At 39.4% G+C, this 13972-nt stretch overlaps 1 protein-coding gene and 1 pseudogene across 2 annotated transcripts in view; one reads left to right on the top strand and one right to left on the bottom strand.

Annotated features, from left to right (window-relative positions):
- Positions 1-9029, bottom strand: part of RC3H2 (ring finger and CCCH-type domains 2) — a 52441-nt gene extending 43412 nt beyond the window's left edge. Inside the window, exons 1-2 of one of the 2 annotated variants that reach the window (XM_032634055.1) lie at positions 8774-9029; positions 911-1208 (exon numbers count right to left, since the gene is read on the bottom strand). In XM_032634055.1, the coding sequence (XP_032489946.1) occupies positions 911-1141 (231 nt within the window). In that variant the 5' untranslated portion in view covers positions 1142-1208; positions 8774-9029. The remainder of the gene's footprint in view (positions 1-910; positions 1209-8773) is intronic. The other variant, XM_032634056.1, reaches the window with a different exon arrangement.
- A 3438-nt stretch (positions 9030-12467) lies between these two features.
- Positions 12468-13881, top strand: LOC116754958 (annotated as a pseudogene).
- Positions 13882-13972: the final 91 nt, after the last annotated feature.

Below are 13972 nucleotides of genomic sequence, written 5' to 3'. Positions count from 1 at the left end.
AAGAACTATGACAAGAATTAGTGATAATAGATGTGGACTGCTTACTACCATACCTAACACAAAATAGGCCCTCATTATATGAAAATTATGATAAATCTAGGGTCTTGCTGATTGAGTAAAATGATAAATAAGATATGCTATTTCTATAGCATATGAGCATAAGCAGAAACTGCAGAATTTGTTACTGACACTCTAGAAATTGGTTTTCTATATATACATCTTATATATGTATATATACCTATACAGACCTATTTTCTCATTTATAATATCATCCTAAAAGTCAAGTGAAGTTTTAAAGAAAACCAAAAAACCTCCACTTAAGGGTTATAGACGGTTGATTTCTGGCCAAAGCTTTGATTACATTTCTTTTCACGCACCCTAATGACTAAATATTTACGTATGCTTATACAAAAATGTTTCTTATCCACCAAAATCACTTAAAAACGTAACTTTTGGGGCTTCCCTGGTGGCGCGGTGGTTGGGAGTCCACCTGCCGATGCGGGGCATGCAGGTTCGTGCCGCAGTCCGGGAGGATCCTGCGTGCCGCGGAGCGGCTGGGCCTGCGTGTCCGGAGCCTGTGCTCCACGGCAGGAGAGGCCACGGCAGTGAGAGGCCCACGTACCGCAAAAAAACAAACAAAAAAAACAAAAACAAAACAAAACAAAAAAAACCATAACTTCTGACCACAACACTGAATACAAAAATGTATATAATTATATGCAATTTACAGTTTTGCATAAGGATTTATGACATTATCTAAAGAAAATCATTTGCGGAATACAATAATGAAAATCAGGTATACTGAGTATTTTTTATGTCTCAAATATCCCTAAACATACTTTGTACCCCTTAATGAACAAAGTTCTATAATTATTACTTATACCAAACACGTAAAATCCTGAAAGGTTACCTGGGCTCCAACTAACTGGAGAAGTGCGAAGTTGACAGGAAGCACATCAATGTCTGTGTTGATGGCAGTCTGATCAAAAGGACAAGCTTTTCGGTGAAGTTTATTCAAGCAGGTCTTGCAAACAGTGTGTGAACAACCTAAACTGATGGGTTTGTGCACATTCTCATCAAATTCATTATAGCAGATTGGACAGGACAGAAATTCTGTCCATTGAGCTGCCTGCACAGGCATTGTGGAAGCTGGATGCTCGGGTTAGCAGTCTAGCAGATCATTATTTTGCTGGGTAGTGTTTTGTAAGCTGGAAATGGACAAAAGTAAGAATTAACCACATATTCATCATTCACTTTCAAGAGTTAACTGCTTAAGTCAACCATCACAGCTTCAAAACCTAAAACACTTATTTTTTTTTTAAATAAATTTATTTATTTATGGCTGTGTTGGGTCTTCATTGCTGCATGAGGGCTTCTCATTGCGGTGGCTTCTCTTGCTGCGGTGCCCGGGCTCTAGGCGTGGGCTCAGTAGTTGTGGCGCACGGGCTTAGTTCCTCCATGGCATGTGGGATCTTCCTGGACCAGGGATCGAATCCATGTCCCCTGCATTGGCAGGAGGATTCCCAACCACTGTGCCACCAGGGAGGCCCAAAACCTAAAACAATTCTGAATAATTCTATATGCTTTGAACATCTTTTTCTTTAAATCTATTTGCTGAATTAAATTTCTGAAAAGTTTTTGTGCAGAAACAATATCCTAATAGTGCTCCTTCTGACTAAACATATTTATATCAGTTGCGCATCAAAGCTTTCATGTATTTTTCTTAATGACCACATCAAATAAACAGATTAACTTCCCACAATTTCATTTTTAGAAAAACAAATTACTTTGAATTGCTAATTAAAAAAAAAAAAGTGTTTCCCTTGGATATCTACTACCCCCAAGCATAGTAAGATATGACCTAAGAGTTAGTGAACTCTGGAAATACTGATCCAAACAAAATCACGGTGAGTCAGGAGTGAAGGAACAGCTTTGCCACCTGAATGACCAAGTCAGTCAAGGATAGTTCACCTTGGCAGTTTCACAAAAGAGGAAATCTCTGGTCAGGACTTGACTATGAGGCTAACTAAGGTATGAGAGAAGACTGTTAATGATAGAGTCATTTGTCCATAAATGAAAGAATGATGCTAACCTTAAAATACAGTGCCAAAGTAAAAGAAAAAAAAAAGAAAATACAAATCTTGAATGTAATTCCCTACAATACTGTTGACAAAACATATCAGATAGTGATATATATAGATATAGATATATATGACCAAAAACTGTCAGGTCCAATGAGCAAGATGTTGAAGAATAAAATAATATTCTTATCTAATAACTCTAAACAGAAAAACAGCAATATACAGTTGACACTTCAATAATGCAGGCTTGAACTGCCCAGGTCCACTTATACACATATAATTTTCTTTTTTTTTTAATAATGCTTTTTTTTTAAACATCTTTATTGGAGTATAATTGCTTTACAATGGTGTGTTAGCTTCTGCTTTATAACAAAGTGAATCAGCTATACATATACATATACATAACATATACATATATCCCCGTATCTCTTCCCTCCTGCGTCTCCCTCCCTCCCTCCCACCCTCCCTATCCCACCCCTCTAGGTGGTCACAAAGCACAGAGCTGATCTTCCTGTGCTAATCTCCCTGTGCTATGCGGCTGCTTCCCACTAGCCATCCATTTTAAATTTGGTAGATACACAGATATTTCTCAGTAGTAAATACTACAGTACTACAGAGTATGGCTGATTGAATCCACAGATGCAGAGGAACCATGGATGCAGATGGACAAGTATAAATTATATGTGGATTAACCCCAGCATTATTCAAGGGTCAACTGTTTAAATTTCTATCTTTATATATGCATATGATTAAAAGGCACACGGAAAAAAATGACTGATTTTTCTTTTCTTATTCCTAAGATTAAAACACTCCATAATTTTTAATAAAATATTTAGTATCAAAACCTCTAATTTAAAATCTTTAGATCCTGGGACTTCCTTGGTGGCGCAGTGGTTAAGAATCCACCTGCCAGTACAGGGGACACAGGTTCGAGCCCTGGTCCAGGAAGATCCCACATGCTGCGGAGCAACTAAGCCCGTGTGCCACAACTACTGAGCCTGCGCTCTAGAGCCAGCTTGCCACAACTACTGAAGCCCGCGTGCCTATAGCCTGTGTTCCGCAATGAGAAGCCATCTCAATGAGAAGCCCGCGCACCGCAACGAAGAGTAGCCCCCGCTCGCCGCAACCAGAGAAAAGCCCGCGCACAGCAACGAAGACCCAACATAGCCAAAAACAAATACATAAATAATTTTAAAAATATATATAAAAAATAAAATAAAATCTCTAGATCCCGAACTTGAACACTCTACATTTCACAAATTTTCTGCATCTTCCAATTCAAAACTTATGTAAGTCTGACAGATGCTCTCTGGTGAACAAGAAATCTAGGTATTTAGGGCAATTATCAGCCAATACTTTATTTCATAAGAACGTTTACCAATCCAAATATATTAGTGCCACAGATATTAGATGTTTAAAAATGTAATCAGATTCAGGACAGAAAAGTGTATAACTGATTCTCAAATAACCCCACACTCAAATGAGGAATTCTATTAGTCTTTATTGTGCTTTTTACGTTCAAAAAAACTAAGGTTTTAAAAAATACCTTGGTAAAAATGAATTACAGAACTTGTGTAAAAAGCACCTACACAAACTTTTCCTCAAACAGTTCTGATGCAAAGTATCTAATATCTTTATTTATAAAATCTCGCAAACTATGTTTATTTTACACGTTTCACTTTCACATTTCCGCATCTGTCAATGCCATCAATCTTAAAAAGTCTGCTTCGAACTTCAGAGATGAGCACTGAGCAGGTGAACGCATCACTCCTTGAAACTATTCAACGTTTTTAATGTTTAGTCTTCTAGGCTGCTGAATTATACAAGGAAAAGACCTTTAAGGAAGGATGAATTTCATGTTAAATCTAGTGCTGAGAGCCCTTAATTTAGTTAATAACTTGAACTGATAAAATATTTATCAAAACAAGACACTGCATCTATTTTTTTCTTAATGGCCACCTGTTTGGAAATGCTAATTCTGTGGGTTAGGATACCATGGGCCACTGGGTAATAGGAAACTAGTAGCAAATACTCTTTCCTTACTTAGTTTTCCAAGATCATCCTGAAATGCTTTACGTTAAAGTTAATCAGTGGGGGGGAGAAAAGCCATTTCAGTTTGAACCAAACATAAAAATGCTGTCTTTCATATTTTCGCCTACTAGTTTTGAAGTGTTTCAAATTATTCAGGAATACACTTGATAGTTTTAATACCTCATATGTGTTTCTAGGTCTAAGAACAGCAGATGTTTTAATATAATTAATGCTGAGACATTTAATTTCTAGCAGAAATCAAATAGATACCTTTGAAAGAAAAAAAACATTTGCCAAATTCTCCTGCTATGTGTCAGATTCTAACTTTCTGAAAGGAAAATTACAAACTGAACTTTCCTGGTAAGATACCAGAAACGGTTTGACTTTTTAAAATGTTTTTCCTCAGTACCACTGTTGATAAATTCTAGATTCCTCAATTATGATAAAGACAAAATAAAATTTTGTCTGAAACACTGAAAGGTTTAATTAGTGATGACAAAACTGACCTTTCATTCCTTTCAAAGGCACTCTGTAAATGTTCACCTAGAAAATATTTTTATAATTATCAAAAATGATAGCCTACTGTCTCTATAATTTATTTTTTTAAAAGCATCTAAATGACCCATAGCAAGCTAATAATATATATTGATGTGTAGAACTCGCAGGTTTATACTAATACATGCCATAGTAACTTACTTGAAACTATGGAAGTTTTAAATTGCCAATAACATTTATACTTAACAGTAAAGTAAGCATCCATCCTAAAGATACTCCCAAAACATCTCAAACTGAGATAAAATGGCTTAAAAAGCCCATACCTCTAGATATATAAAGGGACTACTTAAGAAAAACATTCAAATTAAATTATTTGTATTAAGTCATTTTATTTACTAGTTACTAAAATTGAAGAACAACAAGATAAAGCATAGGAGTGAGAAATGCCATATTAGAGAGGAGACCTTAAACAGATTTTTACTCAAGTAATTTTTCAGGCTATAAGTTCCTTGTAATGCGTACTAACTCATAAAACAGGAAGAGTAATAGACACCTCTTACATGATGCAAATTAGAAATTGCTTTATTAAAGGCAAACTGCTTATCACCTAAGTACTTTCATTTTCTTAGTCCACCATGATATTATGCACTCAGTTCAGGACTATGAAACATGATTTTAAAATGTCAGAGTAAGGTTTATGACCCATTCACTACTGTATAGTAAAAAAATACAGTATTTCACAATTCTCTTTATAAAGATGTAAACATTAGGGCTCAGGTCTGTTAATTAAAACATTGTTTTCATTTTAGTTCACCCATGTGAGAAACTTAAGCTACCGAAATGGACTGTAAAAGTACTTCTTAATTCAGAAACCTTAAAAATAATTAGTTTTGGACTTAAAAAATTATATTTAAAGCATCATAGGTACAATTTAGACCTTAACCAATAAAACTAACAAACAAAACCAATGAAAATTATCTGTAAGTTCTAAAACTCAGCATTCAAACTTATGAAAAGGACTGGAAAAAAGGAACTAAATCACAATGTTAAAGACTATTGGGCTTCCCTGGTGGCGCAGTGGTTGGGAGTCCGCCTGCCAATGCAGGGGACACGGGTTCGTGCCCCCGTCCGGGAAGATCCCACATGCCGCAGAGCGACTGGGCCCGTGAGCCATGGCCGCTGAGCCTGCGCGTCCAGAGCTTGTGCTCCGCAACGGGAGAGGCCACAACAGTGAGAGGGCCGTGTACCGCAAAAAAAAAAAAAAAAAAAAAGACTATTATACATGCTTAAGTATATGTTATGAAAGATATATGACCCAAGTTTTACTTCTAAAATCCACTATGGAGTTGAACTCAGTTTTTTAATGAGATTTAACTTTCAATGTCTTCTATTAGAACAGTAATGAGATAATTTTCTATTTTAACTAATGTAACTAATAAAGTTTTGCTACTTTAGTGATGACTACCTGAAAAATACTTTTTTTGAGATAGAACTTAATTACTCACTTCTGCCTATCAAATAATGGCCACTGGATAAATTTACCCTTCATATTATCAAAGTCTTTTGGTTATTCTGATTATAAGAAGACATTCTGTCAGGAAATTTTTGGTTTTCATGCATCTACTTCTATTCAGATAATTTACTTCTTGGAAGAGCAGTACTCTAGAACTGCACTGTCCAGTAGAAATATAATGTGAGCTACAAGTAATTTAAAATATCTAGTAGTTGGGAGGGAGGCTCAAGAGGGAGGGGATATGGGGACATATGCATGCATATGGCTGATTCACCGTGGTGTACAACAGAAACTAACCAGTATTGTGAAGCAATCATACTCCAATAAAGATCTATTAAAAAAAAATAAAGAAAAAATAAAATATCTAGGAGTCACATTAAAAAAGGAAAAACAGGTGAAATTAATTTTAATAATAATTTATTTAACCCAATTTATCCAAAATATCATTTCAACATGTAATCAATATAAAAAATTATATTTTTAATTCTTTTTTTTTTGGACTAAGTCTTGAAATCTGGTGTGTATTTTACACTTATAGCACATCTCAATTCACACCAGCCGCATTTCAAGTGCTCAATTGCCACACGTGGCTACCGGCTTGTGTGGGACTGTGCAACTCTAGAGTACTTAAAATTATAAAGTAATACTCAAAACTAATTTTTATTAAGAATTTGAGGTTAAAGTTACATCTACACTTAGGAAGGTTTTCATAAAACTAAAAAGCCTGAAGATCATAAAGATGTACCTTAACATTTATGAGACTAGGTGCAAAACATTATTTTAAATTTTCAGCTGGCTTTATTTTACTACATGCTTCCTTTTTGCATCAATAGAAAATGAAACTTCAACCCAGTCCAACCAAAACAATAAACAAGTACTTATTATAATAAGATCTTATTGTAAGTTTATTTATCATTATTTGATATTGCATACAATGTGGAAGTTCTATTTCTGAATATAAAATTCTGTGTAAAGAAAAATGCTTTCCCTCCCAAAATAATTTTTTTGACATTTTTTAAACTGGAAGACACAGCAAACTACAAAAGCAGAAAATGAATTAATGAAAACATATGAACAAAGAACATAAGTCTTCTTAAATGTCAGGTTGACCCCACAGTAATAACAGATCAGGAGTAACTCAAAGAATCCACTAATGAACACGACTGCAATTAAATCCTCAAATAGGCGCCAATTTGAATTATAACATCTGCTTTTTCTAAACATGTCTGGAATGTATGTTTAACATTTTGTCCTTCTAGCTATTTTCCAAACTCTAAAAATTTGGAAAACATCAATCTCCAAATCAACAAAAACAGCAATATTGAAAGATGGTCTTTGACAGGATGTAATGGCCTCGATTTCTTCAAGAACTGAATGTGGAAGTAAACAACATAAGAAAGGGATGTTATGTTAGAACAGTGGTGCAGCTTTTTAGACAGATAAAAGAATCCATGAAGTCTTCTTAATGTTTCGAGAAGCCACAACTAAATTTTTATGTTTAACTATAAACAGGCTGCACAAAGCTAACTAAAATACTTCTTTCTTTGCTTTTGGGTATAATTATATCAATTTAGTGTAGCAACATTAACTTTCTCAAGTTAATCAAAAGTTCCTATTGGAACTTAAAAGTTTGACTAATACAAAAATAGAAAAAAGATTACTCAAGCACTTTATTTAGGATACAAAGTCATTCTAACACAGGTGGTGGGAGGAAAGTAGGAATTAAAAAGAAGGGGCCTAGCTAAGGGGAGAGTAGGAATTAAAAGGGAACTAGGTAGTTCTTTAAAAAAAAAAAAAAAGAGGGTGGGAATCATGAAATTAGATCTACTTTATCTCAGTGATTACTTGAGGCTATTTTGATGTCAAGGTTCTATCTGCCGGTATCTTAAACTGTTCTGTGATTCCAAGGATGGAAATGACAGCTACCCCCATCTTCTTCCTTCCTGAAAGCTAAGAACAGAGAAAAGTAGAGCTGCTTCTGAGAAACAAAGATGCTTTCTACCATTCTTCTAAGATGGTGGAAGAGTCTCCTTAAGAGGCTTCCCCAAGAAGGAAAAATGAAGGAGGGAAAGAAAACCATAGCAGAATTCCCTGGCTGTTTCAACGCCATTGCTCCGTCACAACCACTGTGCAACCACTCTGGTCCGGCCCTCTCCCTCCCAGGAGGTTAAGCCCTCCCAGGGCATTGTTTAGCCATGGTCCCTATTTACCACTCAGATCGCCTCCACCATTCCTGCTTTAGGATCTCGGGAAGCCCCAGGGCAGAAAGCCGAAAAGCCAGGAGAGGACTTGGTTTCGAGGACCTCCTCCAACCCCACTCTTACTAACTGCTGTAGAAAAGGGAGAGGGAAGCCTGGTCTTTGCTTGCATGGGTTCCTTAGGGGCAGAAGCGTCCCCTCAGCCGGTGTCGACCGGAGGTGGCCATTAGCGCCGGGCGCTCGGTACTGAAAAAGCCCTACCGGGGCGAGGGGCCTCCTCCGGCCCGAGACTCCGGGCCCGGTCCGGGTGTCAGGTAAGGCCCTCGGTTTCCTACCCTCGGGGCACCGGCGACGACAACGCACAGACCCCGGGCTAAGACCGGTCACCCGCCCGACCGCCGGGGACCTGGGACCCAGGCTGGCCCCGAGCCGCATCGTGCCCGCCCCCGCCCTACCTGAGGGGGACCGGGCGGGGTCGCTAAGGGCCGCTCCCGGGAGCCCCGCGACCGCGCGGCTCGGCGACGGAGGCGCCTCGTCTCGCCGGGGCAGAGCTCGGCGGCGGCTTCACGGCCTCAAACTCCATCGGGAGGTACAGGGACAGCCCCGTTGGCGGCGGCGGAGGCCGCGACGGGGCTTCCTCCTCCCTCCGCCTCCGCCTCCTTCTCCTTCTCCTCCTCCTCCTCCTCACCGAGGAGGCGGGCCTGGAGGGATTCCGACCTAGTTCTCGCGAGAAGATACTCCCCACCTCACGCGAGATCACGCCTGACCGGGAGCTGGGGAGGTGGAAGGGAAGCGTAGTAGCCCCCGCCCTCTGGACTGCGCATCAGTTTTCCTCGGGTCTACAGAACCACCCCTTCACGTGACTAGGGAGCTCTGGAGCACTGTGGGAGGTGCTGTTAGGAGGCCTGGACAAGCCGAAGAGCTTGATGGGAAACTCCCTGTACATTCATATGCGCCTCGAGCCAGCCTCCTAGACGCTGGTTTGAGCCAGTGTCTGACTCCCACTGTGGAAGGCGTGGTCTGGATTGAGCATAATCTGAGGCATCTGTATTATATTGTACTCACTCTCCCATAATTAAATGCTGACAGGTTCCCTCAGTCTCTCCACATAGGGGCCAAGCAATCTCCCTATTTTATTTTAAAAAAAATTTGTTTGCCTGGCACTAACGCCTTATCTCTTTGTTAAAGAGAGAATTCTGGGCTCTTCAGAAGATGGCAGGGATAAAAATTCAGTCACAAATTCTGGCGTCAATATCTCAATAAATATTTGTTGAAGGATTTCTTTTCATAGTAAATTGCAAGGTAGAATTTATTGTTTTTATAGATGAAGAAGAAGGCTGGGAAGAGGGATCAGGGAAATACATTAGTGGACTATATTACGTGCCAGGTCCTGAGTTATGTAATAAAATTTTTAATTTTACTATTTTGTTTCACATGCTCATCAAAATAATCCTAAAAGGCAGATACTATGTACTCTGTTACTGATGAGATACTGAAAAACACAGGTTAAGAAAATGGCCATGAATTTTAATTCAACAAGTCACTTTCCAATGTGAAACCAGATGTCCAACAAAAGCGTTTATGGAAGTAAACCCACCACAAATTAGAAGACATATGGAAAAGTAGTTTATAAACTATAATGAGTTTAAATATATATATATATACATATGGTTATTACTACCCAGATGGCAGGAAAACATCAGTGTTTTTAAAAAAAATATTCATAGGCCACATCAAAGATTTTCTTACATGCATTTTTATCCCTTTCAGTCACTTCTCTTTATGAAATATATGCCAACCCAATAGAAAGGTTCCCAACAATGATTCATTTGGTTCACTGTTTTCCATTCAACTAGATAGCGATGGATATATACATATCTTTTTTCCATTCTACTGGACAGTGGTATGTGATAACGTGATAAGATTTTTCAAAGGTGACCTGATCACACTTAAAATTTTAATTCCAATTCTCCTTCCCTCCCTGCTTTATTTTCTCCAACTCCGTTTTCAAAATCTGACAGTACATTGGTTTTACTTGCTTACTGTCTGTCTCGCTCCAGTACAACACAAGTTTCTTGAGAGTAGGGATTTTTGTCTGTCTACCTAACTTCTAATACAGGTATATATTGTAAAGACTCTGTAAATATTTGTTGAATGAATGATTAAATGAATAGCCAGGAAAAATAGTTTCCTTTAAAATTCACAGATTAGACAAAAGACAAAACTCTCCATTCCCATCTCCACTTTATTATTTCTTATGTAAACATATAGGACAGTTACATCCAGGGAAAAATGGCAAGGATTTTCTCTTACACCAAAGTAACAACTGTCTTTCCAAGATCCTTTATACATAAATCCAGTAAATGAAGAGGCTGAACCAGAACATGCTGCATATTTTTCCCATCATATCAGAAACACAGAGAACTAAAAGTGAATGTTTTCAGTGAATAAATTCAACACTTTACTTTGCCATACCTGCATTTTAAAAAAAGATTTCATTTTCCTGAAATTGTTTAGAAACATCATGCAAACAGACACTCTCCTAGGAATGATTTGAGATCCCTCTGTGCTACCGAACAGGAATAAATAATAATAAATAACAACCATCACTTTCACAAAACACCCCTTCCCCCTAAGCAAAAATCTCAAAGTGCTTACAAAAAATTTCACGAGAATCTTACAAGGCACACATAAAGCATAAACATAGTACAACCATAATTTTTTCAAACATCAAAGATAGATACCAATTTCTAAAAGAAATAGTTTATTACTATTCTTTTACTCTCCCCTCCCATTTCCATCCCTCCCCCACAAAATTTCATCCTAGGAAGCAAAAATAAGGAAAGTACTTCAATCACAAACTATTTCTGAAAGGGAAGTGTTCTCATGCCTACAAATGGCCAATCATAGGTCAAATGGGAAAGAAAATTGAGCGCTGTGCTATCAAATTCTCCAGTGGAAGAAAAACACTCTTTAATTTAGAAAAGTTCTGTCTCCAATGGAGTACTAAATAGCAACATTCATAAAGACACAAAACTCTCCTCACTTGCTTTTCCCTCTGTTCTTAGAAACTCAGGAAGATTTAAATATAAAATCATAGAATTTTAGACCTGGAAATGACCTTACAAATTATCAAGATCAAAGCTGTTATTTTACATATAAATTTAAGAAAAGCTCAAGGAGAGGTGACCTACCCAATGTCACTAACTAGTGACCTGGGAACTATGAAGTTGTTTTTCTTATCTAATACTAGAGCTGGATTACTTAAAATCTCTCCCAGAGTTAAAAATCTATAAAGAACATATTTTTCACAGAAGTATCACAAAAAAGATATTTAACACTTATAACAATCAACATGTGATTCATCACAAAATTCATTAAATGGTACAAAGTATATTACATTTTAAAATGTGGAAGGGCTTCCACAGAAACTAAACGTAGCAGAAATTCTAAATAAAGCTGAGGTGAGTAGAGGAGGAACAGAACATCTTGAAATAAGATGTATCCAGTCAGGCTTCTTTACAAATAGTTCCTGTGTTTTAGAAAATATGATTTTCCCTGCACTATATTTTAATCTTGTTATAACAACAAAAAGTTTTGTGTTATATGTGGACAGGGATATTAGAGAGCAATGGCTCATAACACAATTTGAAATATTGCTCTCAGTTAAATAACTACACAGTCATGGTTTTGCTTTTGGCACATTTCTGGAAATACAGAATAAAACTCTAGGGAGGGCTTCTTTCTAGGGTAAATTTGTGCTGTGCCGTACCCTGCTACCCTTCCTGTTGGTGTGGGACTCTCTAGGGACCTAAAATCCCAGCACCTGGCCCTCCGCCCCAAGTAAATCCGGATGTGGCCATTACTGGTCAGATTTATTCCAGGCCTGAGTGCATTCTTCTTCTCTTCTTATATATTGGAAAGTTTATTTGCCGGCAGGATCTCGGTTCCCTGACCAGGGACTGAACCTAGGCCACAGCAGCGAGAGCCCAGAATCCTAACCACTAGGCCACCAGGGAACTCCTGGGCGAGCGTGATCTGAAGCAAAGTGTGGGAAACCTCACCTTTTGGTCTCTGTGTGGGAGATGACTGTGCAGAATCCCTCCTGTGACTGTCGGCAGCAGTCTATTCCACGTAGTGAGGTCGCCCATGTGTGCATGGTTGTGGCACAGGAAGAGGGTATGCTGATTCCAAGCATTAAACAGTACCTTTGAAACTTTCAAGATTGGCTTCAACAGCCTAAGGAAGATGCCTGGAAGAGGAAAGAACTGGAGTCTGGGATCACTCTTTCTCAGGAACGGTTGACCTTTGAGGAGGTGGCCATAAAATTCACTCAGGAAGAGTGGGAATACCTGGACCCTGCTCAGAGGGCCTTGTACAGGGACGTGATGGTGGAGACCTGTAGGTCTTCTCTAAGGAAGATCTTCACGAGGAAGACCTTGCTAAATTGATCGAGCTCTGGGGAAATCAGAGACAAGCAGTCAAGAGAGCAGAGCCAGATGAAGGAGCGCCTGGCAGCCCTCTCACGTTACAGAGCTGGAGGAAATCTGTACACGGCCAGAGAAGACCTCATTAAATCTGAGGAAATGAACACGAAATTGAAAGGAGATGTCCGTGAAACTGAGGCTAAAAACTGCCAGTTGCAAGAACGCCTGTAGCTGGCACAGCAGGAGCTGCAGCAGACCCTGCAGATAGCAGAGGTGCTCCCCAAGGTGGAGGCAGAGCTGGCCCAGAGTGTGGCTGCACTCTCCAAGGCGAGGCAGAGAGAAAATGAAGAACATAATAAATGTTTATCGGACACTGTTGACAAGCTTCTTTCAGAATCTAACAAGAGGCTTCAGCTTCATCTTAAAGAGAGAACAGCTACTCTAGCAAAGAAGTCTCTCCTACTAGAAGTTGAGAATGCAAAAATGCAGTTAGAAGAAATGCAACATGGTAAGGATCAGCTAAGACTAAACCTGGAAGCCCTGAGAGCTTAACTGGACCAGACAAGGCTGAGAGGAGCTCCATCACCAAGGCCGACCCCACTTGGGCAGTGTCCCAGATGTCAGGTTCCCCATGGCAGATGGGCCTGCAGGCTCCTTCAGCAGCAGCGTGGTGTGGCTGCACCCCCAGAAAGGCTGGCTGCCAGGGCTGAGTGAGGAGACTTCCGGGCCAGCAGCTTCCCGAGAAGCGGTACAAGATGACAAGATGACCATAAAATGTGGAACCTCGGCCCCCTCCTCCCCGCTGTCCCTTCGGCTGGACCAGATGCACAAGGGGGTGCTGCACAGAGCCAGCCCCGAGAACACCAGGGATGTGCAGAACTCAAAAGGTTTGCAGGATGGCCCCGTGAGCAACCCCAGCAGTAGCAACAGCAGCCAGGACTCGCTGCCCAAAGCCCCCAGGAAGAAGGTCATCAAGTCCTGTATCAGTTCCTTGTCTGACAAGAAAGAAAAGGGCCAACCTGGACATCTTGGCAAGGAATCGTGATAAGGTGGTAATGCAGAGACAGAAAACTCATCTCAAGATGCCTTGGGACTCAGCAAATTGGGAGGACAGGCTGAAAAAAATCGTAAACTTCCAAAAAACAAATGATCCCATATCCAACCACTGCCCGACAGCGACCACTTGGAGACCCAAGTTCCCAACCACTGAATTGCTTGAGCCTCGTG

The sequence above is a fragment of the Phocoena sinus genome, chromosome 6, assembly GCF_008692025.1.
Source record: "Phocoena sinus isolate mPhoSin1 chromosome 6, mPhoSin1.pri, whole genome shotgun sequence".
Lineage (NCBI taxonomy): Eukaryota > Metazoa > Chordata > Mammalia > Artiodactyla > Phocoenidae > Phocoena > Phocoena sinus.
This window is presented reverse-complemented; position numbering and strand designations above follow the sequence as displayed.